The following is a 25,326-nucleotide window of genomic DNA, read 5'->3' on the forward strand; positions in this document are numbered from 1 at the left end:
CCTTCTACCCAAATGAACCAATCGATCCAAGATTCGGGCTTGGTTCAGAGTATTCAAGGTATTCAAGTACTGCTTAGCTTTTTCAAAACTGGACCAACACGCAAGTGCTGCCCTATGAGGGATAAGGACCCAGGGTTTACTTGCCACTGTCCCAAACTTTTAGCCCAAAATGCCGAACACTGGCTGAAGAGGAGGTTTTTTTTTTAATTATTATTATTTTTATGTACAGAAAAATCAATAGTGTACAACTTAGCCCAGTTTGGTGGCCAGTTCTTTGGCCTTTGCCTTTTCCAGCTTGGCGATGCGAGCCACTGATTTGGGACCCAGGACGTTGCCTCCCCAGTGACGGCGGATCTGTTAACAAGAAGACAGGCAGTCAGCTTGGCGGGTCATTTCACGCACTTCTATTGGGTTGTTCCAAGTTGACTGGCAAATACAACTGCTCAGAAAGAGCCGAGAGCCAGCCAGTTTCTGACTAAAGATGCAACTTACCCAAAAACAATATTCTGTATGAGTGTGCTACCTACCTCATCATATCTGTCGTTGTAATTGGTCCTGATGGCTTCCACCAGCTTAGCCAGAGCACCTTTGTCTTCCCTAACAAGGCAGAGGGAAAAATGTGGGTCATTGGCCTCTCAGTTACCCTTCCAGAAAGCAGCGACATCCTTTTTAGCTCCAACACAAACCTTCTGCCTCAGATACAACATGACAACATGGTTTATTCAGGTGAAGAAATTCATAACCATCATCGGCAAAAGTTCAAAAAAGGATTCTTTTAAAGTTGGTCTTTAAGGTAAAGATCCCAAGAAACTAAGCAAACTTGGTGGGGGGTGGTGGGCGGGGGAGAAGGTTGTCCCCTAGTGACTCGGGAATTCTGGGCTACACTGCACACTTACGAGTTGACTTGTGTGAAGGCCACGGTGGTGCAGGTCTTCCTGTGGACCAGACGCCCCAGCCTGGCCTTGCCCTTGATGATGCAGTAGGGGACCCCCATCTTACGGCACAGGGCAGGCAGGAAGACCACCAGCTGGAAGACAGCGTTAGCTCTGGAGAGTATTCTGAGCAGAAGCAGTAACTTAGACGCTAACGTGGCAGCGATTGCTCAGGGTTAAAAAGCTCCTGCACTTGTACTTCAAGGTTTAGTTCAGTGAGAGTGTCACATCACTGCAACAGCCACCAGGTGGGTCCCTTGCCAGGACGTCCTCAGACGGAAAGCTGACAGTCCTCGCCACCCTGCGACAGCCTCTGCCAGACCCAGTATTTGGCTTTGAGCTATCTTCCTGGTACAAACGAGGACCCAACCAGTCTAAGGCCAGCAGTCGACGCTTGAGAACAAGTCACACATACCTCGATGGGATCCACGTCATGTGCGATGACCACCAGCTGAGCCTTCTTGTTCTCCACCAAGGTGGTGACAGTATTAACCCCTAGAACATACAACCAGTCTGCGTGGCAGAGGGGTGGGGCTGCTGGGCACAAAAGCACTTGTACCGGGGGCCCCGCTATGACTCAGGGTTAAAAAGCTCGGATTTTACTCTTCACAGTGATTCCAGGTGAAGAAATTCATGCATCATCGCCAAGAGCCTGCCCCACCACTCACCCTCTTCAAGGAGGGGCCCACTCACCTGCTCGGAGGACGGGTGGCCTCTTGGTGGGGATATCCCCTTTGCCTGCAGCTTTCTTCTCAGCTCGGGCCAGCAACCTCTGCTTCTTCTCTTGCTTTGTCTCTGGTCTGTACTTGTGGGCCAGCTTAAGCAGTTGAGTAGCTGAAAAAAGACCGCCAGTTCAGATCGATAGTTTAAAAGCTTACATCACTTAACCGTCACAAATGCTAGGTCACTGTCCCGAATACAACCGCGGTTCAAGAGATGTCAGATCATATACAGTATCTCTTTAGTATATCACGTTCTGGAAACTAGACCCGGAATCCTAAGTTTTAACAAGCGAACGTACTGAAAATACCCACTGCCCCTTTACAGGCCTCAGCTCTGCCAGTATCCAAGTAAAGGTGGCGACCACGCCCAAGAAATCCCTCCCCAGCGTTGCTTTTCTGCCACAGAACCCCACCTGTTTGGCGGTCCAAGGCCTGGGTGAACTGGTTAATCGCGGGCGGCACTTTCAGCCGCTTATAGAGGATAGCCCTTTGCCGCTGCAGGCGGATGTAGCGGGGCCATTTGACAAAGCGGGTGAGGTCCCTTTTGGGCTGGATGTCCTGTCCTGAGGAGTAAAGGGCAACACCGTGAGGCTCAAGCTCCTCGTCAAGCTCGTGTTCAGGGCCACGCAGAAGGGCGCCGGTGCATCAGTGATCTCGGTGCTTTAAGATGGCATCACCACCTCTCAGATAGCAAACGTTCTTTCACGTCACCTGCACACAAACACCTAGGATCACAGAAGAGACTAGCAACACCTCTCCTCATTCAACGAGCAGCCAAGGCGTACGTCAGGACCGCGGTCCCAAGGCCTCTGCTCTGGCAGAGCTAGTTGTGTGACGGCCAAGCTGAATCCCAACGGCCAGTACCTGGGCTCCACGTTGCCACACGCTCAGGTGCGCCGTCATCGCCCCCTCTCAGAGGGAGAGGTTAAGAACCGAGCCGGGTTACAGCTAGAAAGCGGCAAAAACGCGAGAATCCCCATCCACGTAGCCTCGACTCCTAACTCACTGAATTCTAACAAGGCCAAGACATAACCTTCTGTTCGATAAACTGCTTTTCTTCGTTGGGGGGTACCATCTAAGCAGCCGTTTGCAACATTTCCCGTCTCCTACTCACCAATGCCAAAATTCTTGGGCCTTTTCTCGAACAAGGGGTTGACCACCTTCTTGGCCTCCTGCTTCTTCACCACAGCAGGGGCCGGGGCCACCTTCTTGCCCTTGGCCTTCTTTCCCTTCGGCTAGGCGAAAAGAAACACCCAGTTCAACCGCCGCCTCCCCAACAGTCTCTCTGAAGAGGAGTGGGTCCCGGGCCGGCTTCCCGAAGACGAGAGCGCGCGGCGGGCCGGCCCCAAGCATCCCCGTGAGCAAACCTGGCCCCAGCCGCAGGCGCCGCGAGCCCGGCGACCGCCCCCCGGCTCGTGCATCAGCGATCTTGGTGGTTAGGGACGTCCTCACCATCACTCAGATAGCAAATATTCTTTCACATCATCTGCACGAGCCTCGACAGCCCCGCGGCCCCTTTCGGAGTCCGGCGGGCTCCAAACAGCAGAGGCAGACAGACTGAGAACCCCCTGCCCAAGACCCCTGGCGGCCCCCGGGACGGAAGAGCCCCCGGGGCGCTGGAGCGCCTCGGCCTGTCAGCCCCGAGCCCCGCATGGCGGCGCTGCGCTCCCCGGATCCTCCTCCTCCTCCCCCAGCCCGGCTGCCGAGGAGTCTATCCGGCCCCAATGCCTCTAGGCGAGGCCCCGCGGGGCTCCTCTCGCGCTGGGCGGTGGAAGGATCCCTGCGCGGTCACGCCTGGAGAAGGATGGCAGCGGATAGAGCCCAGATCCGAAAGCCAGCATCGCGGGTACCAAGCATACTCACCATCTTGAACGGTTGGCGGAGAAAGAAAGGAGAGGGAATTGTGGGTAATATGTATGCGACCTCGGAGATCGCGAGAACGGAAGCCTGCGCGGGATTTCGGATTTAAAGCGACAGAACTTTCTCCCGCCCGGCGGGCGGTGCCTAGAGCCGGGCGACGGGTCCGAGCTGCTGGAAAGGGGCGCGGAGAGGCGCCAGGGAGCCGGGACTTCTCCGGAGGGGCGCGCTCTCGTCCCCAGCCCGCCCTGGCCAGGTACCCGCCGGTCCCCGGCTCTGCGGACCAGGTGTGGGCGTTGGGGCGGCGTGGCGGCGGTGTCGGCGTCCTTCTCGTGCGATTTACTCCAAAGTGGCTTAAAAACCGCGAGTTCGGTCGGGGGGCCACCCGGACCGGAGCACGAGCAGCCCGGAGGCACCTGGCGCGGGGCGGGAGGGTGGTCTCAGCAGAGACCCCGGAGCGAAGGAGCCCAGAGGTCTCATGGGGCGGCCCCCGGGGGTCCCGGCGTGGAGACGAGGGCGGCTGATTAGGGGTGAAGGCCAAGTGCGTTCGGAGAAGGTGGGGTAGGATCCGAGCGGCTCCTCGGGTGAGGAGTAGGGCAGAAGTGCTGGCGGGGAAGCGGCTGGCCAGGGCAGGTGGGGACGTGCGTGGGCCTGGCCTCTGAGAAGGCTGTGCCGGAGCCCAGCAGGTTGTCGTCGGGGTCCCGGGGAAGGGGCGCGGGCCGGAGGAGACGCCGCAGTGCACTGTGTGCGGATGCTTGGACGAGTGTGTTTGGCAGAAAGGGAATCCCCGGAGAGCTGCGGGTCCTGCCGAGGCGGGGGCCTGCAGGGTGGGAGGCTGGGGTTCGCCCGCTCACACCAGACTCTGGGTCCCAGGTGCCCCGCCATGGCCCAGCAGAGAGCCCTGCCGCAAAGCAAGGAGACGCTGCTGCAGTCTTACAACAAGCGGCTCAAGGATGACGTCAAGTCCATCATGGACAACTTCACCGAGATCATCAAGACCGCCAAGGTGGGTGGGGGCCGCCGGTCTGCTGCCCCTTCTGAGACCAAGGGAAGTAGCAGTGTCTAGAGATTGTGGACAGTGGTGAGTGGAGCCAGGGTGTCCGCTTTCAACAGCACCCACTCAACATGGCTGCTCCCAGCCAGGTGACGGCGATACACCAGTGAACCCTTGTCCCCATGGGGAGAACATCTGGGAGAGCCGCAAGGGGATTGACAATAACAAACAGGTCAACAGATAAACTGGCCAATTACAGGTCCTGGTGAGGCGGTTGTAGGGGACTCCAGTCACATTGCCAGGATCCAATGTCCAGCATCACTTACTAGCAGCAAGGGCTTGGATGAGGTCTTGACTTCTCAGTGCCTCAGTTTCCCCTGCATCGTAGGGTCCTTGTGATGACTGGAGGAGTTTATCTGTGTAAAGCGGTTACCGTGGGGACTAGTGCGCGCGCACGCGGTCAGGGAAAGAAGCTGGGGAAGGCCTCCCAGGTGGGTAGCGTGGTCAGCGTCCGGTTCCGGTCAGGCAAGCCCGCTGACCGGATTGGGGCAGGATCTCTGCATGACCGCTGCAGACCTGTAAGGCTTGTTTGAGCATTAAGAGTGACGATGAAAGCTAGAGTTTATTTAGTGCTCACCACGTGTCAGGCGGAGCCGAGAGGGCCATTTGTGTCTCATCCCATTTAATCTTCACAAGAACTCTACGGGGCAGGTACCATTGTTTTCCTCTCCCTTTTCAGAGGGGGAAACTGAGGCTCAGAAGGTTTACCAACCTGCCCGGAGTCACTCTGCTAATAACTGGCAGGGCTGGGAACCCGGGCAGTCTGGCTCCTAACCGCTTAGGGTGCCCTGACCCCTGCCTGGACCCTGGCCTGGCAGGTGGTTTGGGACAGTTAGCGGCCTAACAGGCTACAGGCGGGGTAGGACTCCTGGCTCCGCCGTTTACCGCCTGAGACACCTTGAGTGGGCTCAGGTCTGTCCCGGCCTCAGGTTTGCCCACCTGTAAACCAGGGATGGCGGTCCAGGCCTCTGTGAGTTTCCTAAGATGATGGTCGAGTGCTTAACACAGTGCCTGGCACCCAGGAAGTACTCGGTAAATGGTCATTTAAAAAAATACATTGTCATTTTATTGATCCATTTAGCAGGTCAGTGAGTGCCTGAGCTAGGGACGCAGTCTGTGCTGAACAGGACAGCATACCCCAAAAAAGACAGGACCAACCCCTCCCCGCGCCTGGCACGGCGGCTGGTGTACTTAGGCATCCACTGGTCCTGGTGAAGGTGCCTGTCATCTCCTTAGAACAGAGCTAGAGGGGGTGACGGTGCACGCGGCCTGAGGTCTGGTTGGCAGCGCCCGGTGCGCAGAGGGCACGATAGGCCACAGGGTGTGGCGAGTGTGGGCATGCTGCCACCGCGGGGTGCCTGAGTGCCGGGGCGCCTGCCCATTCTCGGCTTTCTCGTTTGCCCTCCAGATTGAGGACGAGACGCAGGTGTCGAGGGCCACTCAGGGCGAGCAGGACAATTACGAGATGCACGTGCGAGCCGCCAACATCGTGAGTCACCAGGTGGAGGGGACAGCCCGGGCTCCAGGAACCTTGTGGTCCCCACTGGGGTTCCCTGGGTGGGGGGCAAACCACTTCTCAGGAGACTCCGCTCGAGAGGAGGGCTGTCCATGGCAGCCGCGTAAGGGGCTGGCAGGTAGCTGGCCATGGCCATCCTGTCGAGTGCTGGGCGGTGCTTAGAAAGAGATCACCTCTTCCTCGCTGAAGATTCTTTATAAGTGCGGGAAGCAAATGGTCAGATGAAACGGGACGTGCATTTTGATCCCTTTCGATGTCACAGAACAAGCAGGGCAACCAAGTATTTCCATAGGTCTGTGCCCCCGGATGAAAATGCACAGGACGAGGTCCTAAAGGAATCCCCCCCAACTGGCAGATGTGCTGCTCCTGCGGAAGAGCAGGGCAGGAGGTTAAATGGGATGGTAGTTTGATCTGGGGTTTGAGGTTTTGAGAAGCAGCGTGTGGGCTTGAATAACACATGAGATTGGTGATCGTACCAGCAGAAGCAGAAGACAGAGGCCAGGGGAGCGTGGGGACCGGGAGGCTGACGGCACCTGCCTTGGTGCCAGGGACCCTGCCCCCCCCACCCCCCCGCCCCGTAGCTTACGCTCTGGTTCACTCACTTCTCACAATGACCCTATGTCAGTGCCGTGGTCCCACTTTGCAGATGAGGCAGCTGAGGCCATGGCTTACCCAGCGTCAGGCACACGGAGGCAGGCTGCCGTCAGTCCCTCACTGTGCTGCCCCGTCCGCATCCACGCAGGTCCGAGCCGGCGAGTCCCTGATGAAGCTGGTGTCTGACCTCAAGCAGTTCCTCATCCTCAACGACTTCCCGTCGGTGAACGAGGCCATCGACCAGCGCAATCAGCAGCTGCGAGCTCTGCGGGAGGAGTGTGACCGGAAGCTCGTCGCCCTGCGGGACGAGGTCTCCATAGACCTCTACGAGCTGGAGGAGGAGTATTACTCGTCCAGGTACAAATAGGGCTGGACCCCGTGCAGAGTGGACCTGCGGACCCGGGCCCGGCCAGCAGGGGCGGCCCAGCCCCACCTGGCAGCCCGAAGGTCCTGTTTTTCCAAATCCTTCCCGGTCTTGGCAACAGAGCCCTTTGCCTGGGTTTCAGAGGAGACCTCATGGTCAGAGCGTTTGATCGACAGACAACCTACGCCGTCTACCGGGGCCTGGGCATCGGGATGAAAATCACAGAACCTCAAGGGTTGGGAGGGCCAAGCCAGCATTTCTGTCTGGGGGCTTGTCTGTCCCTCTTAGCTGTCTAAGCAATATTTAAACATTCCAGCCAAGGCCGGGCTAGCTCCCTTGGCCACCCAGGCTCATGTCCAGGACTCCAGTGCTTGCCCAGGGATGCAGTTCCATAGGGGTGTCACTGAATACCCACCGTGGGTGTCAGGGGTGGGGGCTCCTGGGAAGGAGGAGGAGAAAACCCAAGCAGAGGATGGCCTTGAAAGCCAGGCCTGGGAACTCGGACCACTGAGCTCCCATTCAGCTCAGCCTTGTTCCCAGACCACAGCCCTCGTGCATGCCAGGCCCATGCTGAGCCCCAGGGATACAGCAGGAGCAAGACCTGTCACCCCAGCCCTCATGTGGCCACTCAGAATGCTGAGACCGGAGGCGGTTTGAGCTGGAGGGGCCCTGAGAAATCAAGAGTCCAGGTGTAATTTACATTTGGGGAAACTGAGGCTGGAGAGGCCCCGCATCTCCATCCCCATTAGCTTGGAAAGATCGAGACTCGGTCCGGCAGACATGGAGTCCGCCCCCCCCCTCGCCCTTGCCGGACAAATGTGTCCTTCCCACCATGGATGCTCAGTGCTCCTTTCTGTCCCGTGGCGGCCTGCTGGGGCCACAGACGCCCAGAGCCAGTGGTCTGGGGCTTGGTTTCACTGCGCTCGACTCAGTGCCACCCCTCATGGTCCCCGCCCGTCTTGGCCTTTGTGGGAAGGGACAGAGTGTCACTGCCCAGAGGGAGCGGTCTAGCCTCTTCCAGAGGGTTCTGGGGCCTTCTCTAGTCCCTGATACCCACAGCTCAGCAGACATGCGGCGGGTGCCTCCTACATACCAGGCCTTCAGAGAGGGGCCCCAAGTGGGTCCCTGGGGGGTTTCAGACCCTGCTGGGGACGTTGCTCACAGCCCTGCTTGTCCCCTATGTCCCTGTGTTTGTCCCCCTGCTGCCCCCAAGGGCCAGGCCCCTGGACTGAGCAGCTGCAGGCCAGCAATTCAGCCCCGCCTCTTGAGGCTGAGGGCCAGAGGGGCAGGGCTGCAGGGGAACCCAGGGGGCCTGAGAGCCAGGCTCCTCACGTCCTGGCTCCGGGCCCGGCAGTCTCTGGTTCAGCCAGAGGGGTTTCTGGTCCGGCCTGGGGTCCCTTCCCGCTGTTCCCGGTGCCTTGAGAGGCTGAGTTCCTCTCTCGTCTGTAAATGCCTGTCAGTGGCTGGGCTCGGCTGAGGCTGGGCCAGCGGGCTGTCAGCCCCTCCCTGCTCGGCCCCCAACCCGGGCCACCAGCGCTCAGCCCGTCCTCCAGCCTCCCTGCGCGTCCCGGCTACCTGCACCCTCATCTCCACGCTCGCTGCCCTGCTTTCTGCTCACGATTTGCTCTTTCTCTGCCTCTTGCCCTCCACTCTCCTTGAGACTCCGCTCTGTGTCCAGGATGGTTTCTGAGACTGAACGCTGAGGGCAGGAGCAAGGGAGGGAGCGAGAGGCAGGGCAGGATTCGGGAGAAAGCCAGCGAGCCAAGTGTGGGGACGGGACATGCTCTAGTCGCCCCCTTGACAGCCTTCACGAGCCGTGCCCGTCACCTGCGTCCTCGCCCTGAGAGGCCGGCCCTGCTGTCCCCATACTAGAGACGGGAGACTGAGTTCAAGGGGCCGGGGGCCTGTTTGAGGTCACACACAACACCAGGGCCTCTGCTCCTAACTGCCACCCCATTCAGGCTGAGTCCCAGCCAGGGCCAGACCCAGAAGGAAGACAGGCTCTCTGCCCTCAGGGGCCTTGCAAAGTGTCGGGACCGTGGAGGCCGTAGCGAGCTCTGGACGCTGGTTCCTGCAGCTGGTGGGAGCGTGTGGCCAGGCTGGCAGCTCCCTGCAGGAGGAGGGCAGCTGGAGCCAGGACAGGAGGTGGCGGCAGGGACTAGGAATGCCACTTGGCAGGAGGGACACCGGTTGGCCAGTGGAAGGGACCAGCCGAGGTCACGGCCTGCTGGTGGCTGGTCCTGGAAGGCTCCCTTTCGGACTCTCTGGAGGACCCGGAAGCAGGGCCAGCCGCCCGCGCCTCGCCCTCAGCCAGGCCGCTTGACGGAGGGCCCGGCACCGAGGAGAGGAGGGGAAGGCAGGCCTGGGGTGTGGTCTGTGTTTCCTTAACTCTGCTTCTGTCTCGCTTTCCCTCCCTGGCTTCCCTCTCTTCCTGCTCCTGTCTCTCCCTGGGTTTCTGGTGGTGGAAAAGCTCAAGTCTTTGCGAAGCTAATGATCTGCCTCTGTGTGAAGCTTACTGGAGGCTGGACCTCGACACAGACTCCGCTGACGGCCTCTCAGTCCCTCTGCCGGCGTCCCCGGAGCCCAGTGCTGGCCCCCTGCAGGCTGCAGCCCCTGCCCACTCCCACGCCGGTGGCCCCGGCCCCACGGAGCACGCCTGAGCCTCCCCAGGCTCCTGTCCCCGGGCCCCTAGACCTTAGGAGCGAAATCCAGCGCTCCCCTCTGGGCCCACCACAGCCTCAACTCCCTTCAGCCTTGGGGCCCACTTGGGGAGCCGCGGTGGCCTCTTTCGGAACCGCGGCAGCCCAGGGACAGCCCACCTAGGAGTGCTGGGGGGAAGCAGTACCCCCAGCCATGCCAGGGTGGCCCATCCTTCCTCTCGTCGTCACCTCTTATTTGCTACCTTCCTGGCTGGTTGGCTGGAAGGAAGTTTCCAGGATAGTTTGTCCCGTTGAGGACCTAACAGCGGGGCAGGGAGGATGGCCAGCATTGGGAGACCTGCCCTGAGCAAGGTGTTTACAATGGAGGACGCAAGCGCTTGGAGTGGACAGTACTAGCCAAGGCCAGGCCCCCACGCACAGCTCTGCCCGCTACCTTGCCCTGAGGCTCCCTGCGCTAGCTGACTGCCCGCTCTTGCAGAAGTCAGGCAGGGTCCTTCCTAATTCCGCTGCTGCGCACGTTTTGGTTATTTTTGTAATGAGACTGTTGAATAAAACCAGCTCCACCCTTTTGCTTTGGTTGGTTCCTTTTCTTGCTCAGCCCCAATCAGTTTTGGACCACCCTTGGTCTCCGTGGCTGTCGGAAAACAGCGCCTGGGCTCTGCCTGGACAACATTGGGCTGCGTATCAGCCTTCTCCCCACGGGGGGCTCTGGGCAAGCAGGGGCTTTGTCAGCTTGGAGTCATGGCTGCATTTCCATTGCCTAGAAAGAGCTGTCTAGGAAGGGCCCTAATGTGTGATAAATGCATGAAAAGCTGCCATTATTGCATATCACGTGGCCCAGGCGTCGTGCCTCTGGTTGCACCCCGAGTCGGTGCTCGTTACTGGCATCTCAGGGAGGGGTGACCACAGGCTCGGAAGGGGTTGAAGTGCTGTGCTCATGGTCATGGAGCTGGGAAGTGAAGTGGGAGGTTCAGGACTCAACCCAGGTGGAACGCGAGGCCCAGTGCCCGGAGCCAGGCTCACCTGAAAAGCGGGGAGCGGGTGTCACCCCAGAAGAGCCGGGACATCAAATCCCAAGCCCTGTCACCGGCGTGCTTTATCTCCTTCCCAGAGGGAGATCACCGTCCCAGTGTACGGGGGACATGACAGCCCACGGCCCGCCACGTCACTCTGAATTTATTACCAGTCGCCACTGAAACATAAACTTCAGGAGGACACTGCTGTGTGTTTTCTTCGCCGCTTGTACCCCGGGGCCTTGGAACCTGCCCGGCGCGCAGTCCTTTCTGAACGAACGCGGTCTCGCCAGCTCCCACTTGGGGTCTGAGCCCCCAGAGGAGTGAATGACTGCGGATCTGTTCCTGTCGCCCCTACGGGTACCGAGCACCTACCGGGTGCCGGGCGCGGTCTCCGCCCCCGCCCCATAATGCTTTGCGCCCCGCCCCCCCCCCGCCTCTTCCGGTGGAGCCACCTGGTTAATCGAGCGTCGCGCGTTGGCTGCTCGGCGCTCGGCCGGCCGCGCCTGCCCACGTGCTGGTTCCCGGCGTGCGCAGCGGAAGGGGAGAGGGTCGCGCCGGCTGGGGGTAGTGTATGTGTCTGGAGCTGCCGGTCCCGGCGTGGGACGCTGCACCCCGGCTCTCCTCCCCACCAGTAGGACCCCGGAGCGAGCGCCGCCCGACCCCCGAACCTCCAGCCATGGCTTCTCTGCTCGCGAAGGACGCCTACCTGCAGAATCTGGCCAAGAAGATCTGCTCCCAGCCCAGCCCCGAGCCACAGAAGCGCAAGTCGGGTAAAGCGCAGCCCCCGGCCGGGACTGGGAGGGCTTCGGAAGGGGGCGCCCCTCCACCCCGCAGCGTCCCCACTCCCCTCCGCGGCGGAGGTCGGTGTCTGCCCCACACCGCACCTGAGTAGCCTTCAGGTGGAGTAGACACGTAGATGCGTGAAACAAGCCTGTGAAATACTAGAGAGAAGAATTGTAAGGGATGTTTAAAGGCAACGCCATTTCCCTTACTCGTTGGGGGCATCCGTCTGGGAGTCCGAGAGATTCAGCTGTGCGCCCTCCGGGCTGGAAGCTCGGCCGGGGTTTGGAGGAGGTGACCCCGTGGAACGGTTGCTCTGCCGTTGGGCATCGTGAACAGGCTTAGCCAGCTCTCCACGCTGGGTGGGAAGACAGGTATGAGTGATGATGAAAAAATTACTTTTTCAGCCCATTACTGTGGGCCTGGTGGTGTGGGGAGAAGGAAGGAAGAAGATGGCTTCTGCTAATGGGAGTTTACACGGCAGTGGTGACAAGGGCCCCCTCAGGAGGCAGATACACAAGTAGGTGAAACAGACAATAACTGGCCTGCCCTGGCGCAGAGGAGGGGAGAGTGGCAGCGTCTGCCATGGACCTACCAGAGGGAAAACGACCTTTTTCTTTTTATACAAGAAAAATATGTTCATCGTAGAAAAATAAAGTTAAGTGAATTTTTTTATCACTCAGTTACTAGTTAGATCTGTATCTTTCTAAAACTTTTTCTGAGTATTTTTCACTGAAACAATTTGGCTTCTACTTTGTGTACTCAATTCTCATTTTCCTTTTAGAATGTAAACATTTTCTGCTCTTCCCCCCACACACACACTTGTGGGATCTTAGGTCCCCGACCACGGATTGAACCCAGGCCCTCGGCAGTGAGAGCGCAGAGTCCTAACCACTGGACCGCCAGAGAATTCCCTCTCAATCTGTTAAAATGAAAGCCTATGCCATTATTTTTTGTTGGGTACATCATAGTTTGTTTTGTGGCAGTGCCATCATTATCGCTGTAGATGGATATTTAGGTTTTTCTAGTTTTTCACTCAAAAAAGGATGTTATGATGAACATGCTGAGGCCACGTCTTTCTGCATACCCAGAATGAGTTCTCACAAGCAGACTGCTGGGTCAGCGTGTGGATGTTTTTCAGGGTTTTGATGAGTGTGGCTAGTCTGCTTTCTAGGAAGTTTGTGGCTCTGAGCTCAACGGATGAGGGTCTCCATATCCCCCATCCCGATTAGCTTTTGGCATTCTTCTAGGACCAAAAGCTTTGCAGGACTTTCCTACCTATTGAATGGGTCACAGGGATTGGGTTGGCAGCCCTTTCTCATTTTGTGTTTCAGCTGGCAAAACTCAAGTCTCAGAAGCTGCTGGGCCCCCCAAAAAGAAGAGGAAGAGAGCACAGAAGAAATCCCGGGAGCGGGAGGAGAAGACTGCAGAACCCAAGGCCCAGGCCCCTGCGGAGAAGTCTCAAGCCAGGACGCCAGTGGCAGCCAAGGAGAAGAAGGAGGAGGCCTCCAGCTCCACCGGGGCCCCTGCAGGTGAGGGGGATGGGCAGGGTCGACTGAGATCTGGGACAGATATAAACGTGGTCCTCTCTGGTCGTAACGGCATGATCAGATAGTGTGAGACTTCCCGAAGAACGTGTTTTCAGAGGACAGATCACGGGGCCTCTGGGGGTGGATGGGAATCTCAGGAAGTGCACAGTAGTTTCAGGCCACATAGTAACTGGGATGGCGAGGGGCAAGGCCATGTCCCACTGAGGTCCTGGAGCAGCTTGGCTTGAAGAGCTTTACTGCCCTCACGTCTCTGAAGTGGTGTTGCAAGAGCTGCCTCTGGGTCTGGGGGGCACTGCAGAAGTTGGAAGAAGTGGGAGATGGGTTTGGCCCGCACTACATGAGGATGTCCTGTCCTGGAGGCCAATCCAGCTTGAAGAGGTAGGGTAGAATTCACTGGAACTGACCTGCAGATCCACGAGTGGTCACTGGAGGGGGCAGTGTATGGAGACTCAGGCTTCGAAGCTGGGCCCTTGGGGAGGGCACAGGAAGGTCGGGGCGTGGGGGAGTCTCCTTTTGGTTCTGTGACTGCTTCTTTGCAGATGGCCTGGCCAACGAGCCTGGCTCTTTATTTGCTTTGGACGTTCTGAGGCAGCGCCTGCACGAGAAGATCCGGGAGGTGCGGGGCCAGGTAGGTGGAGGAGACCTCTGGGTTCTGTGGTGGTTTCCGCACCCTGCCTGGAGAGAAGACGCCCAGGTGCTTGCTGAGGTTGGCCCCAGCTCTGCCAGCTGTTATGGGGCTGACAGGGCGGGGAGTGGGGGGATGGGGCTGACAGGGTGGTGGGGGGGCGGTCAGCCCCTGTTCCCGCCCCTGCAGCGGGTGCTGCCAGGGCCTCGGCAGCTCTGTTCTGCAAGCCGTCAGGTGTAGTTCTTGTCATCTTGCGGACCTCGGTCCCCAGGGTCCCCCTCCTGCTGGCCACACTGAGCTTCTGGCTCTTCTGTTCTGCGGCCTTGGAGAGAGGCTCAGCCTCTTCCCTCAGGGAAGCTGATTTTGCTAACACACCCACACTGGGCGACAACTCCTGCACGTTTGTCCGTCTAAATGCTCGACGGCCCTGTGAGGTAAGCCAGGGCCTGAGATGAGGTGACCAGCCCGAGGTGACAGCCGTGGGACGCTCCAGGACCTCAACCAGCCTCAGCGTGGTGGCATCGCCACCCCCCCTTTTCCTGGGGCCCTCCCCCAAGCCTCCTGCTGTGTGGGGACAGTCCCCTGGCCCCTGGGACAGGCCCGAGGGCCCTGCCTTCCTGCAGTGGTCCAGAGCACTCTTGTCTGCCCCGCAGGGGTCAGAATCATGCACTGGTCTGCACGGGTGCAGTGTTCTGACCCAACGCCCAGATCTGGGTGGTGGCCTTGGCTGAGCCCCCGTCCTTTTCTCTGAAATGATGGAGGACCACAGGTCCCTTATTGGGTCATTGGGGAGACTTAGAGGCACCATGTTTGGGAAGTGCCCTAGTATGGTAGATGCCTGGGATCCGGAAGGCATGGTTCTCACGGGGTCCCCTTGTCTTTGTTTTGGGTGCACTTTGGGTGCCAGGTCACCTCCGGGTGGAATGCTGCACGTGGCGGGCCCTTTTTCCTGCCCTGATTCCATGTGCCAGGCTGGGGGCCCCGCGGTTGGGAGAATCTTACGAGCGAGCACCTGCTTGCGCCGCAGGGCAGCGCCGGGGAGTTGTCTTCTGCCGCTTCGGAGAAACGACGCCGGAGGAAGCAGGAGCGCGACCGGAAGAAGAGGAAGCGGAGGGAGCTGAGAGCAAAGGAGAAGGCGGCCAAGGCCCCCGAGGGGGCGGAGGCCGCTGAGCCGCCTCCCGAGGCGCCCCGCGAGGAGGCGCAGGCCCGGCCGGGGCTGCTCTTCAATAAGGTGAGCGCCGCGTGGCCGTCGGGCGGGCGGAGGTGGCCGCAGTGCGCGGGCCCCGGGCGGGCGGGAAGCGGCGCTCGGCTCACATCGCCCTCTTCCCCCGAGGTGGAGGTGAGCGAGGAGGAGCCGGGCAGCAAGGCACAGCGCAGGAAGGAGAAGAGGCAGAAGCTGAAGGGGAACCTGACGCCGCTGACGGGCAGGAACTACCGACAGCTGCTGGAGCGCCTGCAGGCGCGGCAGGCCCGGCTGGAGGAGCTGCGGGACCAGGACGCGGGCCAGGCCCGGGAGCTCGAGGCCAAGATGCAGTGGACCAACGTGCTGTACAAGGCTGAGGGCGTGAAGATCCGCGACGACGAGCGCCTGCTGCAGGAGGCCCTGAAGCGCAAGGAGAAGCGGCGGGCGCAGCGGCAGCGCGCGTGGGAGAAGCGCACGGCGCACGTGGTGGGGAAGATGCAGCAGCGGCAGGACAGGCGGCGGCAGAACCTGCGCGAGAAGAAGGCGGCCAGGGCCGAGCGGCGCCTGGAGAAGGCCCGCAAGAAGGGCCGCATCCTGCCCCAGGACCTGGAGCGGGCCGGCCTGGCCTGAGGGCCCGGCGGAGAGCGGACGCCGCCGCGTGCTTAAGAGCCTTCAGATCCGGGGGAGGGGTGACCCAGATCCGGGCTCTAGGCTCCTCTTGTGAGGCCGGAGCGCTCCCTGAAGGTTGCGGGGTTGGGGGGCGAGGGTGCAGTGAGGAGGGAGGGGGCGTCTGGGGGGGGCTTCCCTGGCACCCTCTTCCTCTCCTGTGTTCACAGGAGCAGGAACTGCTGTGTCTGCCCCAAACTCACTTGGAAAGGACAAAACCCAGCTCCTGTAGCCTGAGTTGAAGTGGAGTTGACGGGCTCGGTAACTGGGAGAAGGCGGGGCCGTCCTCAGGCTGCCTGGAATTGAGTTATTCGAAGTTAATTTCGAAGGTGGGTGAAACCTAGAATTTAAGGTAAACATGCACATTAAAAATCCTAAGGTAACCACTAAAAGATAGAAACGGTGTTAGTGAATGAGCAGGAGGAACAGCAGAGTGGGGTAGACAGTTACCAATCTAGGGGGAGGCAGGAGAGAAAGAGTAAAACCTAGAACCGAGCGAGGCCGATGGAGGGTGCACAGTCAGAGGTCCAGTTAAGTCCACGCCCGCAGGCAGCCGGGATGAATGCACGGGACAAAACTCAGTGAATTTTATGGTATGTGGATTATATTTCAGTAAAACTTAATAAAATTCTTTTGACTAAACTCCAGTTAAGAAACAGATGGTAACCCAAAGGAAGCTGGTGTGGTTGTATTATAAGAAAAAGACTTCAAGGTAAAAGGCGCTAGTAGAAAAAAAAGTCTCCACGTAACGAAAGGGGTGCAGATCACCTGGAAGGTAGAACAGTCCTGCACCAGTAACAGCTTCAAATCTGTCCAGCAGAAACTGACCCACTACAAGGAGAAATCAATTCACAAACCAAAGTGGGAGATTTTTAACATCTCCGTTAGGAATTGATACACCAAGGAGACAAAATCAGATGCATAGGGAAGGTTTCAACGAGAGCGTTTGTAAGCTTGATCTGATGGACACGCAGAACAGTGTTATCTAAAAACAGTGTGTACGGGGACTTCCCTGGTAGTCCGGTGGTTAGGACTCTATGCTTCCAATACAGGGGGTGCAGGTTTGATCCCTGGTCAGGGAACTAAGATCCCATATGCCTCAGGATGCAGCAAAAAATTAAAAACAAAACAGTATGTACCTCAAGCGCACGTGGAACAGTGGTGAAAACTGACCACCTCCTAGTCCATAAAGCAAGTCATATTTCAAAGCATCGGCATCATATCTGGCCGTAGAACAATTTAAAAACTTCAGAGGTAATTGTTAAAGTTTCCTGTTTGGAGGTTTAAAAACACACTTCTAAATTACCTGTGAGTCAAAGAATAATCCCTAATGGATATTAGAGAATGTTTAGGACTGAAAGATAATGAAAGTGCTGTGCATTAAAATTTGTGGGCCACAGCTAAGGCAGTGCCAAAAGCACTTTATAGCCTTAAAAGTGTGCTCATGTGGATCTATTCTTGGTTATACATCTTAGGAAGTGATTGCGTCGTGCAGCACAACTTCCTGCCATCTTGCTTGACCTAGTGCCTCATTCCAGGATGTTGTCCCACTCTCTCTGCGCCCAGCAGTTACTCCCGAATTACTGTCCGTATGTTGCAGTCAGAGTTGGGAGACTATAAACCCCCTGTGGAAATTGCAGGAGCATCTCAAAAGGCCTGGTGGACGTGTGTCATTGGGTGCGCCCCCTCTTCCCCTGAAGCCTGGAAGTCCAGGAAGCTCGCCCCTCCAACCTGGAGTGCTGCTGTGTCCCCAGCTTCACGTAGCTGGTGTGCAGGGTGAGCAGATGGTGCTCTTTGGTGGCAGGAACACCTTTGGCATCAGGGACACCCCATTTCTAGAAGCAGCACTGGACAATAGGAGATACAGGGCAGAAAGGGTGAGGAAATACAGAGAATTCTTCAGCTGGTGGGAGACAGAGCCTATATCCAAGTTTAAACACTGAAAATGCTGCAGCCTCCCTGGGCTTGGCCACTCATGTCCCCCCCTGGCCCAGGGCTGGGAGCTGATGGTGCACAGAAGCACGGACACGCTGCACGTGATCTTGGCGGCAACCGAAGCGTCTCATGTCCAGAGGCGATAGTGGACGATGGAATATGGACAACAGGGAAGAAAAGGTTAAGAACATTACAGAGGGGCCTCCCTGGTGGCGCAGTGGTTAAGAATCTGCCTGCCAATGCAGGGGACACGGGTGCCAGCCCTGGTCTGGGAAGATCCCACATGCTGTGGAGCAACTAAGCCCGTGCACCACAACTACTGAGCCTGCGCTCTAGAGCCCGTGAGCCACAACTACTGAGCCTGCGTGCCACAACTACTGAAGCCCACGCGCCTAGAGCCTGTGCTCTGCAACAAGAGAAGCCACCGCAATGAGAAGCCCGCGCACTGCAACAAAGAGTAGACCCTGCTCACTGCAACTAGAGAAAGCCCGCGTGCAGCAACGAAGACCCAACACAGCCATAAATAAATAAATAAATAAAATAGATGAAGAAAAACAAAAAACATTACAGAATGAGTCTAGGAGGCCAGATGCACACCTCTTGGGTGTTGTATGCCTCAAGTGCAGAAGATGAAATGCAGAGTCATGGGAGAAAACTTCCAAGGGCCTAATGCCAAATATTTTCAGAACCAAATGGCAAGAGTCTCCAAGTCAGAAGGTACCCCTCCTGTTGCTTAGTGAATCAGATGGAAATAGCCGTAACCAGGACACGTGCTCAGGTACCGTGGCTCACCAGGAACTGGGGTTCCAGCAGTCCTGCAAGGCCAGGGTAGTCTTGTGCCACTGGTCCCTTTGGGTGAGGCTGGGAAGTAGGCTCCCAGTCAACCTTTCCTTCTACTTAGGGGCTCCAGAAGTTGCACTAACACATGGTTAGAAATTCAGTGAGGGGCTACAAGCAACTGAGTAGCTCAAGTGAAGCCTCTGTTCACCAGACCTGCGTTGGGGTGCAGAGGGCAGAGAGAGAGCTGTCTCCAGATCCCCTGTGGGTTGGCCCACCCAGTTCATTGCACTAGCCTGACAATTGTGGGAACCTCGCGTACGTGGCCTGTGGAAGTTAAGATGTTCCCTGCTGCCCTCAGGTCCCAGGATCTGCACTGGCCCAAGAGCATGGTTCTACCCCTGCATCTCCTGTGGCATTCCATCCAGCCTTCAGGGAAGAGCCACCGCGGTGCTTCTCTGCTCTGTTCACAGTGCTTTTCCTAGTACCTCCGCAAAGGATGAGTCTTCTGTACCCTCCCCAGACAACCTGTGGGGTGGATGAGTGGGTAACATTGTTAAGACCTTCCAACAAGCCTGCCTCTCTACTGGTAGAGAATAACTTGGACGAAAGAGAGAGTTCTTACCTCTAAGTTATTCCAAGGGATTTCCGGAAGGTTCACTTACCTCAGCGTGGGCCACTGTGGGTTCCAGGTTTTGGTCAAGCAACAAAGGAAATAATTGGATCCTTTCCAGTTCCCTAGCTAGCCCACTGAGTCCTGCTTATTATGGGTGGAGCCCCCTCTGAAACTGCACCCCGCCTTTCTTGACCAAGCACTTCTGGAATCAACTCTCATATACTTCCCTAATTTTTTTCAAATGTAAAACAGCAGATACTTGTTCATTTAGTCAAAGCTTCTTCTGAGTTTGACTTGGTAACTGGCCACTTTGGACTTGCTGAGATCTGACTGTACTTACCAGCCTAGAGACAAGGTGAGATGGGGGTGAGTTTGAGGAGACTGGCTTCTCCTTGGAAGTCACTTGCTCAGATAAGAGTCCTCAAGCAAGGCACAGCCTTATCAGCCAAGGGAGGAGGGACCGATTTCTCAAAGTGAGCCTTGGTGAGGTTGGGTATTCAGGGTACCTGAGGCATCCAGTGTTGCCCAGATACCCCATTTCAATTCTGAGGACTGATCAGTGCTCCAGCTTTCCCATGAGAGATCTGGTAAGGTTGTGAATTCACCTGTTGATAGGATTTGCTGATGGGCTAGCTAAAACTTTGGTTTTCAGGTAACTCAATCATGCAGCTGCAAACCATATGAGATGTTTTTCTACAGAGTAATAGAAAGTCCCTGATTCTCAGTCCATGTCTTAAGCTAAAAATTTAGGACTCTGCGCCTATCGCTGTCTTTCTATTGACTACCCAGCACTGTTAAAGGACCAACCCCACCCTGCAGTCCTGGAGTTTCTCAAGCCTTTCTCATTTTTCAAGGTGGTGTTCAGCTAGTCTCTCAAAGTCTTGCCTTCAAAAGATATTTGTCTCAGGTGACCACATCTCCAGATAAGTTGTTTTGCAGCTGTGTGCCAATATATCCAGGGTCCCGTCCCCTGGTACTAAGTAGATTTCTGCTACCCTTAGCTAAACTCCAGCCAGATAACAAATCCCAGACTTTCCCTAAGTTACTCATGAGAGGTCATGTTATGTTGCATTAAGAAAAGTACTTTTTAACAAATAAAACTAGTAGTTTAAAGCCAGATTGATCACTGGATATGTCTTAGCAACTAGGAATAGAGGAAAACTTCTTCAACTGGATAAAGAACATTTACCAAAAACGTACAGATACCATCATACTTAACAGTGAAAAACTCAGAAGTTTTCCTGCTAAGATCAGGAACAAGGCAAGAATGTCCCTTATCATCACTGCTTTTCAGTGTCATAATAGAGAAGTCCTAGCACGTGCGATAGGACAAGAAAAAGAAAATACATGCAGATTGGGAAGGAAGAGATCAAACTGTCTTTGCAAATGACATGATCGTCTATGTAAACATCCAGAAGAATTGACAGAAAAACCTGAAACAAATGATTGTATCAAGGTTGCAGGATACAAAGTAAATATTGTAAAAACATTGCTTTCTTATCTAACGAGTGTTCCTATGAACAAGTGGACTTTGAAATTAAAACTACATTACCGTTGGGACTTCCCTGGCTGTCCAGTGGTTAAGACTCTGCGCTTCCACTGCAGGGAGCATGGTTTCGATCCCTGGTTGGGGAACTAAGATTCCCACATGCCACACGGCTAACAAAGCAAAACAGAACAAAAAAATACATTGCTATTTACACTACGTGAAAATTAACAGTTTCCCAGTGCATGTAAAAGTTATGTTTACACTATACATAGTCAATTATTAAATGTGCAATAGCATTATGTCTAAAAAAAAGTACAGCCTTAATTTAAAAATACTTTATTGCTAAAAAATGCTAACCATCATCTGAGCCTTCACCGAGTTGTTGTAGTAAAATCAAAGATCACTGATCACAAATCATAACAGATATAACTGAAAATTTTAAAATATTGTGAGAATTACCAAAATGTGACACAGAGACATGAAGTAAGCAAATGCTGTTGGGGAAATGGTGCCAATAGACGTGCTTGATGCAGGGTTGCCACCAACCTTCAATTTGTAAAAAAAATGCAGTATCTGTGAAGTTCAATAAAGGGAAGTGCAGTAACAGTTGTGCCTGTAAAGGGAAACCTCACTAAAATGGAGTTGGGAGGCCAGAATCGGGAGCTGTCATGCCCATATCACTCAACGTCAATACAGATGCCAACAGGAAGAGATGTACCTTGCATCTCGGGCAGGAAGTGACACCATTACTGCCAGCAGGAGGAAGGGAGAATTTCTCTTCGCCTGGCAATAGCTCAGTGTCAGACTGTCACAACTCAGCTACTGAAAGGCCACTATACTTCAAACCCCAGTTTACTCCATTGGACTTTTTATTTATAGTAGCCCTTTCTAACTTCCCCTTCTGCTCTATAAAAGTTTCTTCTGGGCTTCCCTGGTGGTGCAGTGGTTGAGAATCCGCCTGCCAATGCAGGGGACACGGGTTCAAGCCCTGGTCTGGGAAGATCCCACATGCCACGGAGCAACTGGGCCCGTGAGCCACAACTACTGAGCCTGCGCGTCTGGAGCCTGTGCTCCGCAACAAGAGAGGCCGCGATAGTGGGAGGTTTGCGCGCTGTGATGAAGAGTGGTCCCCGCTCGCCGCAACTAGAGAAAGCCCTCGCACGGAAACGAAGACCCAACACAGCCAAAAATAAATAAATAAATTAATTAATTAAAAAAAAAAGTTTCTTCTCCTTTGCTTTACCAGACTTGCATGTGGTTCACCATAGTTACATGTCCTGAATTACAATTCTTTGCTGCTCCTGAATAAGCCCTTTTTGTTGGTAAAATAACTGGCTGTCTTATTACTTTAGGTTAGCAGTTAGCACCCCCAAAATGAAGTAATTAGGTATAAGTCTAACAAACTATATATTTGATCTATATATGAAAACGCTGATGAAAGTTACCAAAGAAGAACTAAATAAATAGAGATTCTGTGTTCACGGATCAGAAGACTCAGTGTTGTCAAGATGTCAGTTCTTCCAACTTGATCTACAGATTCAGTGCATTCCCAGCAAGTTAGTTTTTGGACATTGACAGACTGATTCTAAAGTTTATGTGGAGAGGCAGAAGACCCAGAATAGCCACTCAATATTAAAAAAGAAGGACACAGTTGGAGGACTGACACCACCCAACTTCAAGACTATAGTAAGGCTGCAGTAATCAAGACAGCATAGTATTGGTGAAAGAGTAGACAAATAGATCAATCTAATAGAGGGCAAAGAAATACACCCACAAAAATATAGTCAACTAATCTTTGAAAAAGGAGCAAAAGGAATACAATGGAACAAAGAGTCTTTTCAACAAATGGTGCAGGAAAAACTGGACATCCACTTGCAAAAAAAAGGACCTAGATGCACAGAGCTTACATCTTACACAAGAATTAACTCAAAATGGATCATAGATCTAAACGTAAAATTCAAAACTATAAAACTCCTAGAAAGTAACAGTAGACAAGCTAAATGATCTTGGGTATGGTGATGACTTTTTAGGTACAACATCAAAGGCATGATACATGAAAGAAGTAATTGATAAGCTAGACTTCATTAAAAATTTCTGCTCTGTGGAAGACAATGCCAAGGGAAGCCATAGACTGGGAGAAAGTATTTGCAAAAGATACATCTGATAAAGGACTGTTATCCAGAATATACAAAAAACAAAACAAAACAAAACCCTCTTAAAACTCGGCAATCACAAAATGAACAACCTGATTCAAAATGGGCAAAAGACATAACAGATAGCTCACCAGAGAAGAGAGTCAGATGGCAAATAAGCATATGACAAGATGCTCAACATCATATGTCATTAGGGAAATGCAAATTAAAACAACAACTAGATATCACTAACACACCTATTAGAATGACCAAAATGCAGAACGCTGACAACACCAGATGCTGGTGAGGATGTGGAGCGACACAGACTTTCATTCATTGCCGGTGGGAACGCAAAGTGGTCCAGCCCCTTTGGAAGACAGTTTGGCAGTTTTTTACAAAACAAAACATACTCTTTTTTTTTTTTTTTAAACATTTATTTAGCACCTTTTTTTTTTTTTTTAACTTTTGGGTTTATTTATTTATTTATTTATTTATTTATTTATTTATGGCTGTGTTGGGTCTTCGTTTCTTTGCGAGGGCTTTCTCTAGTTGCGGCAAGCGGGGGCCACTCTTCATCGCGGTGCGCGGGCCTCTCACTATCGCGGCCTCTCTTGTTGCGGAGCACAGGCTCCAGACGCACAGGCTCAGTAGTTGTGGCTCACGGGCCTAGTTGCTCCGTGGCATGTGGGATCTTCCCAGACCAGGGCTCGAACCCGTGTTCCCTGCATTGGCAGGCGGATTCTCAACTACTGTGCCACCAGGGAAGCCCCAAAACATACTCTTACCATATGACCCAGCCATCATACTCCTTAGTATTTACCAAAATGAAGTGAAAATTTATATCCATACAAAATCCTACACAGGGATGTTTATAACAGCTTTATTTATAATTGCCAGAACTTAGCAACTAAGATGACCTTCAGTAGGTGAATGGATAAATAAATGTTGGTTCATTCATACAATGGAATATTATTCAGCACTAAAAGGAAATGAGCTATCAAGTTACAAAAAGACAGGGGGAAACCCTAAGTACATAATAGTAAGTGAAAGAAGCCAACCTGAAAAGGCTACAGACTGAATGATTCCAACTATTTATGACATTCTGGAAAAGGCAAAACTATGCAGACAGTAGAAAGATCAGTGGTTGCCAGGGATTAAGGGGAGATGGAGGGATGAATAGGCACAGCACACAGGATGTTTAAAGCAGTGAAACAATTCTGTATGATACTATAATGGTGGATACGTGTCATTACACAGTTGTCAAAACCCATAGAATGTACAGCACCAAGAGAGTCCTGATGTAAACTGTGGACTTTGGGTGATAATGACGTGTCAGTGTAGGTTCATTGATCATATTCTATGGTTCAGGATGCCAGTAGTGGGCGAGGTTTTGTGTGTGGAGCCAAGAGGTCTATGGGAACTCTTTGTACTTTCCGCTCAATTTTTCTGTGAACCTGAAACTGCTCTTAAAAAGATAAAGTTCATTAGTTGAAAAAACAGGTTGATCATTGAAACTGAATGCTTTTCTCTGGAAGTGTCACGTGTCACTTCTGGTCTCATTTCACTGCCCAAAACAAGTTACATGGCTGCACCTCACTTCCGGCAGGCACCTAAATGCAATTCTACCCAGTGCCTGGAAAGAGAGAGCCAGGCTGTTCATAAGAGCCCCAGCACCTCCTGAGCAAATGTTGCCTACCACGACTCTTGGTACAAATTTCTGTATCAGTCAGAGCTCTTAGTTGCAATCAACTCTGTTGATTTAAGCAGAAAGGGGATTTATTAAAAAGATATTGGGGCACATCCAACTTGAAGATGTCCGTCTGAAGTTGGCATTTCCTCTGTTCTCCTTTCAGAAAATACCAAAAGCCAAATAGGAAAAAAAAAACCCAAACAAACAAAACAAACTCTTAGAGGTATCTAAAGAGGCATTTAGTATCCTGGACCATACAGTAGGTGGGCAGGGTGTGAAAAACAGTAGAGGTGGATCAGGGGAGCAAAATGAAGTGAGGAGGGCATGTACTTGCCTCCAGGTCTCTGGAAGCACTGGGGAGTCCCCGTCCCCAAGGTGCAGACACAAAATCCTGCTCTAGCAATGAGGATGTGATGGGTGATATGGCAGTCGGAGCCTGTGCGGAGGTTTGCTTCCGAGAAGCAGAGGGCGGGATGCTGGGTGAAGATGCACAAAGATAAGGTATATTTGCAGGACTGTCTGTTGGGGGCTGGGATTAGAGAGATATTGCACTGGGAACAATCCTACAGCTTCCTTTTCTCTCTGACTCAGGGATGTAAAGGCTGAAGGAATTTACATCTTAGGAAAACCCTTGTTACCCTTAATTATGATCTTGTTCCCTCCCACAATGACACTTGTGCAAATATCTATGCCAGGAAATACCTTATTTATGGATGAGTTTCAAAAGAGGAATTAGCATAGGACCTATGGAATGATATTACAAGATTAAAAAGGGGAAAAGAACAGGTGAAACTCATGTCAGGTGAAGAACCCACGCCAAAAAACTTATGCCATAGAACAGATGAAATTTTTTTCAAATATTTCTCCATGAATTTAAAAAACAAAATGAAGCAATCTCCTTGGTAAAACAAAACCCAAAGCAGAAAAACATGAGCTTATGGAGGAAACAGTCAACAGAAGGATTTAAAACTGAAAGTTAAACTCAGAGAAAGAGTGGGGGAAAAAGAAATCATCACAGAAATTAAATAAAATTAGAAGTAGCATATGAAAAGAATAAGCACTCCTAAAAACACATCAAGGGACATAGAAAAAAAGCCATGATTATAGGTGGTCCCAGAAGAAGAAGGGAGAAAGGGGCTGAGAACATATCTGAAGACATAACAGCTGA

The 25,326-nt window shown here is 53.8% G+C and overlaps 3 protein-coding genes, 1 long non-coding RNA gene and 5 other non-coding genes across 10 annotated transcripts; 2 read left to right on the forward strand and 7 right to left on the reverse strand.

Annotated features, from left to right (window-relative positions):
• Positions 1–184: 184 nt before the first annotated feature.
• Positions 185–3,620, reverse strand: RPL7A (ribosomal protein L7a). Its single transcript, XM_007194401.3, has 8 exons — positions 3,518–3,620; positions 2,769–2,889; positions 2,068–2,217; positions 1,626–1,766; positions 1,348–1,427; positions 897–1,027; positions 528–597; positions 185–354 (listed from the first exon to the last, which is right to left on the reverse strand). Exons 1-8 carry the CDS (start codon positions 3,518–3,520, stop codon positions 250–252), a joined length of 801 nt encoding a protein of 266 aa, XP_007194463.1. The 5' UTR covers positions 3,521–3,620; the 3' UTR covers positions 185–249.
• LOC114235567 (small nucleolar RNA SNORD36) lies at positions 689–755 on the reverse strand. The gene has a single exon (XR_003621716.1). It is a non-coding gene; the product is annotated as a small nucleolar RNA SNORD36 (small nucleolar RNA).
• Positions 1,098–1,170, reverse strand: LOC114235566 (small nucleolar RNA SNORD36). Its single transcript, XR_003621715.2, has one exon. It is a non-coding gene; the product is annotated as a small nucleolar RNA SNORD36 (small nucleolar RNA).
• On the reverse strand, positions 1,505–1,579 carry LOC114235565 (small nucleolar RNA SNORD36). The gene has a single exon (XR_003621714.1). It is a non-coding gene; the product is annotated as a small nucleolar RNA SNORD36 (small nucleolar RNA).
• LOC114235569 (small nucleolar RNA SNORD24) lies at positions 2,296–2,370 on the reverse strand. The gene has a single exon (XR_003621718.1). It is a non-coding gene; the product is annotated as a small nucleolar RNA SNORD24 (small nucleolar RNA).
• LOC114235568 (small nucleolar RNA SNORD24) lies at positions 3,071–3,145 on the reverse strand. The gene has a single exon (XR_003621717.1). It is a non-coding gene; the product is annotated as a small nucleolar RNA SNORD24 (small nucleolar RNA).
• Positions 3,617–10,268, forward strand: MED22 (mediator complex subunit 22). Of its 2 annotated transcripts, none has more exons than XM_007194400.2 (5): positions 3,617–3,767; positions 4,385–4,517; positions 5,974–6,054; positions 6,824–7,032; positions 9,510–10,268. In XM_007194400.2, exons 2-5 carry the CDS (start codon positions 4,395–4,397, stop codon positions 9,697–9,699), a joined length of 603 nt encoding a protein of 200 aa, XP_007194462.1. In that variant the 5' UTR covers positions 3,617–3,767; positions 4,385–4,394; the 3' UTR covers positions 9,700–10,268. The 2 variants fall into 2 exon arrangements, with proteins under 2 accessions (XP_007194462.1, XP_057404571.1); XM_057548588.1 differs by having other exon boundaries at positions 3,672–3,798.
• On the reverse strand, positions 5,605–6,875 carry LOC130708432 (uncharacterized). The gene is made up of 2 exons (XR_009008632.1): positions 6,754–6,875; positions 5,605–6,447 (listed from the first exon to the last, which is right to left on the reverse strand). It is a non-coding gene; the product is annotated as an uncharacterized LOC130708432 (long non-coding RNA).
• An 898-nt stretch (positions 10,269–11,166) lies between the features above and the next one.
• On the forward strand, positions 11,167–16,166 carry SURF6 (surfeit 6). The gene is made up of 5 exons (XM_007198362.2): positions 11,167–11,485; positions 12,830–13,027; positions 13,585–13,673; positions 14,698–14,901; positions 15,004–16,166. The coding sequence occupies exons 1-5, from the start codon at positions 11,287–11,289 to the stop codon at positions 15,481–15,483; spliced, it is 1,170 nt and encodes a 389-aa protein (XP_007198424.2). The 5' UTR covers positions 11,167–11,286; the 3' UTR covers positions 15,484–16,166.
• Positions 16,167–25,326: the final 9,160 nt, after the last annotated feature.

Source organism: Balaenoptera acutorostrata, chromosome 6, assembly GCF_949987535.1.
Source record: "Balaenoptera acutorostrata chromosome 6, mBalAcu1.1, whole genome shotgun sequence".
NCBI lineage: Eukaryota > Metazoa > Chordata > Mammalia > Artiodactyla > Balaenopteridae > Balaenoptera > Balaenoptera acutorostrata.

Coding starts and splice junctions, on each gene's coding strand:
- RPL7A (XM_007194401.3), bottom strand. Junction 1,767..2,067: donor GGCCTTGGACCGCCAAACAG/GTGGGGTTCTGT, acceptor GTCTTTTTTCAG/CTACTCAACTGCTTAAGCTG. Junction 598..896: donor GCCTTCACACAAGTCAACTC/GTAAGTGTGCAG, acceptor CTGCCTTGTTAG/GGAAGACAAAGGTGCTCTGG.
- SURF6 (XM_007198362.2), top strand. CDS start 11,287: ATGTGTCTGGAGCTGCCGGTCCCGGCGTGGGACGCTGCACCCCGGCTC. Junction 11,486..12,829: donor GCCACAGAAGCGCAAGTCGG/GTAAAGCGCAGC, acceptor TTTGTGTTTCAG/CTGGCAAAACTCAAGTCTCA. Junction 14,902..15,003: donor CGGGGCTGCTCTTCAATAAG/GTGAGCGCCGCG, acceptor TCTTCCCCCGAG/GTGGAGGTGAGCGAGGAGGA.
- MED22 (XM_007194400.2), top strand. CDS start 4,395: ATGGCCCAGCAGAGAGCCCTGCCGCAAAGCAAGGAGACGCTGCTGCAG. Junction 4,518..5,973: donor AGATCATCAAGACCGCCAAG/GTGGGTGGGGGC, acceptor TTTGCCCTCCAG/ATTGAGGACGAGACGCAGGT. Junction 7,033..9,509: donor GAGGAGTATTACTCGTCCAG/GTACAAATAGGG, acceptor GTGGTGGAAAAG/CTCAAGTCTTTGCGAAGCTA.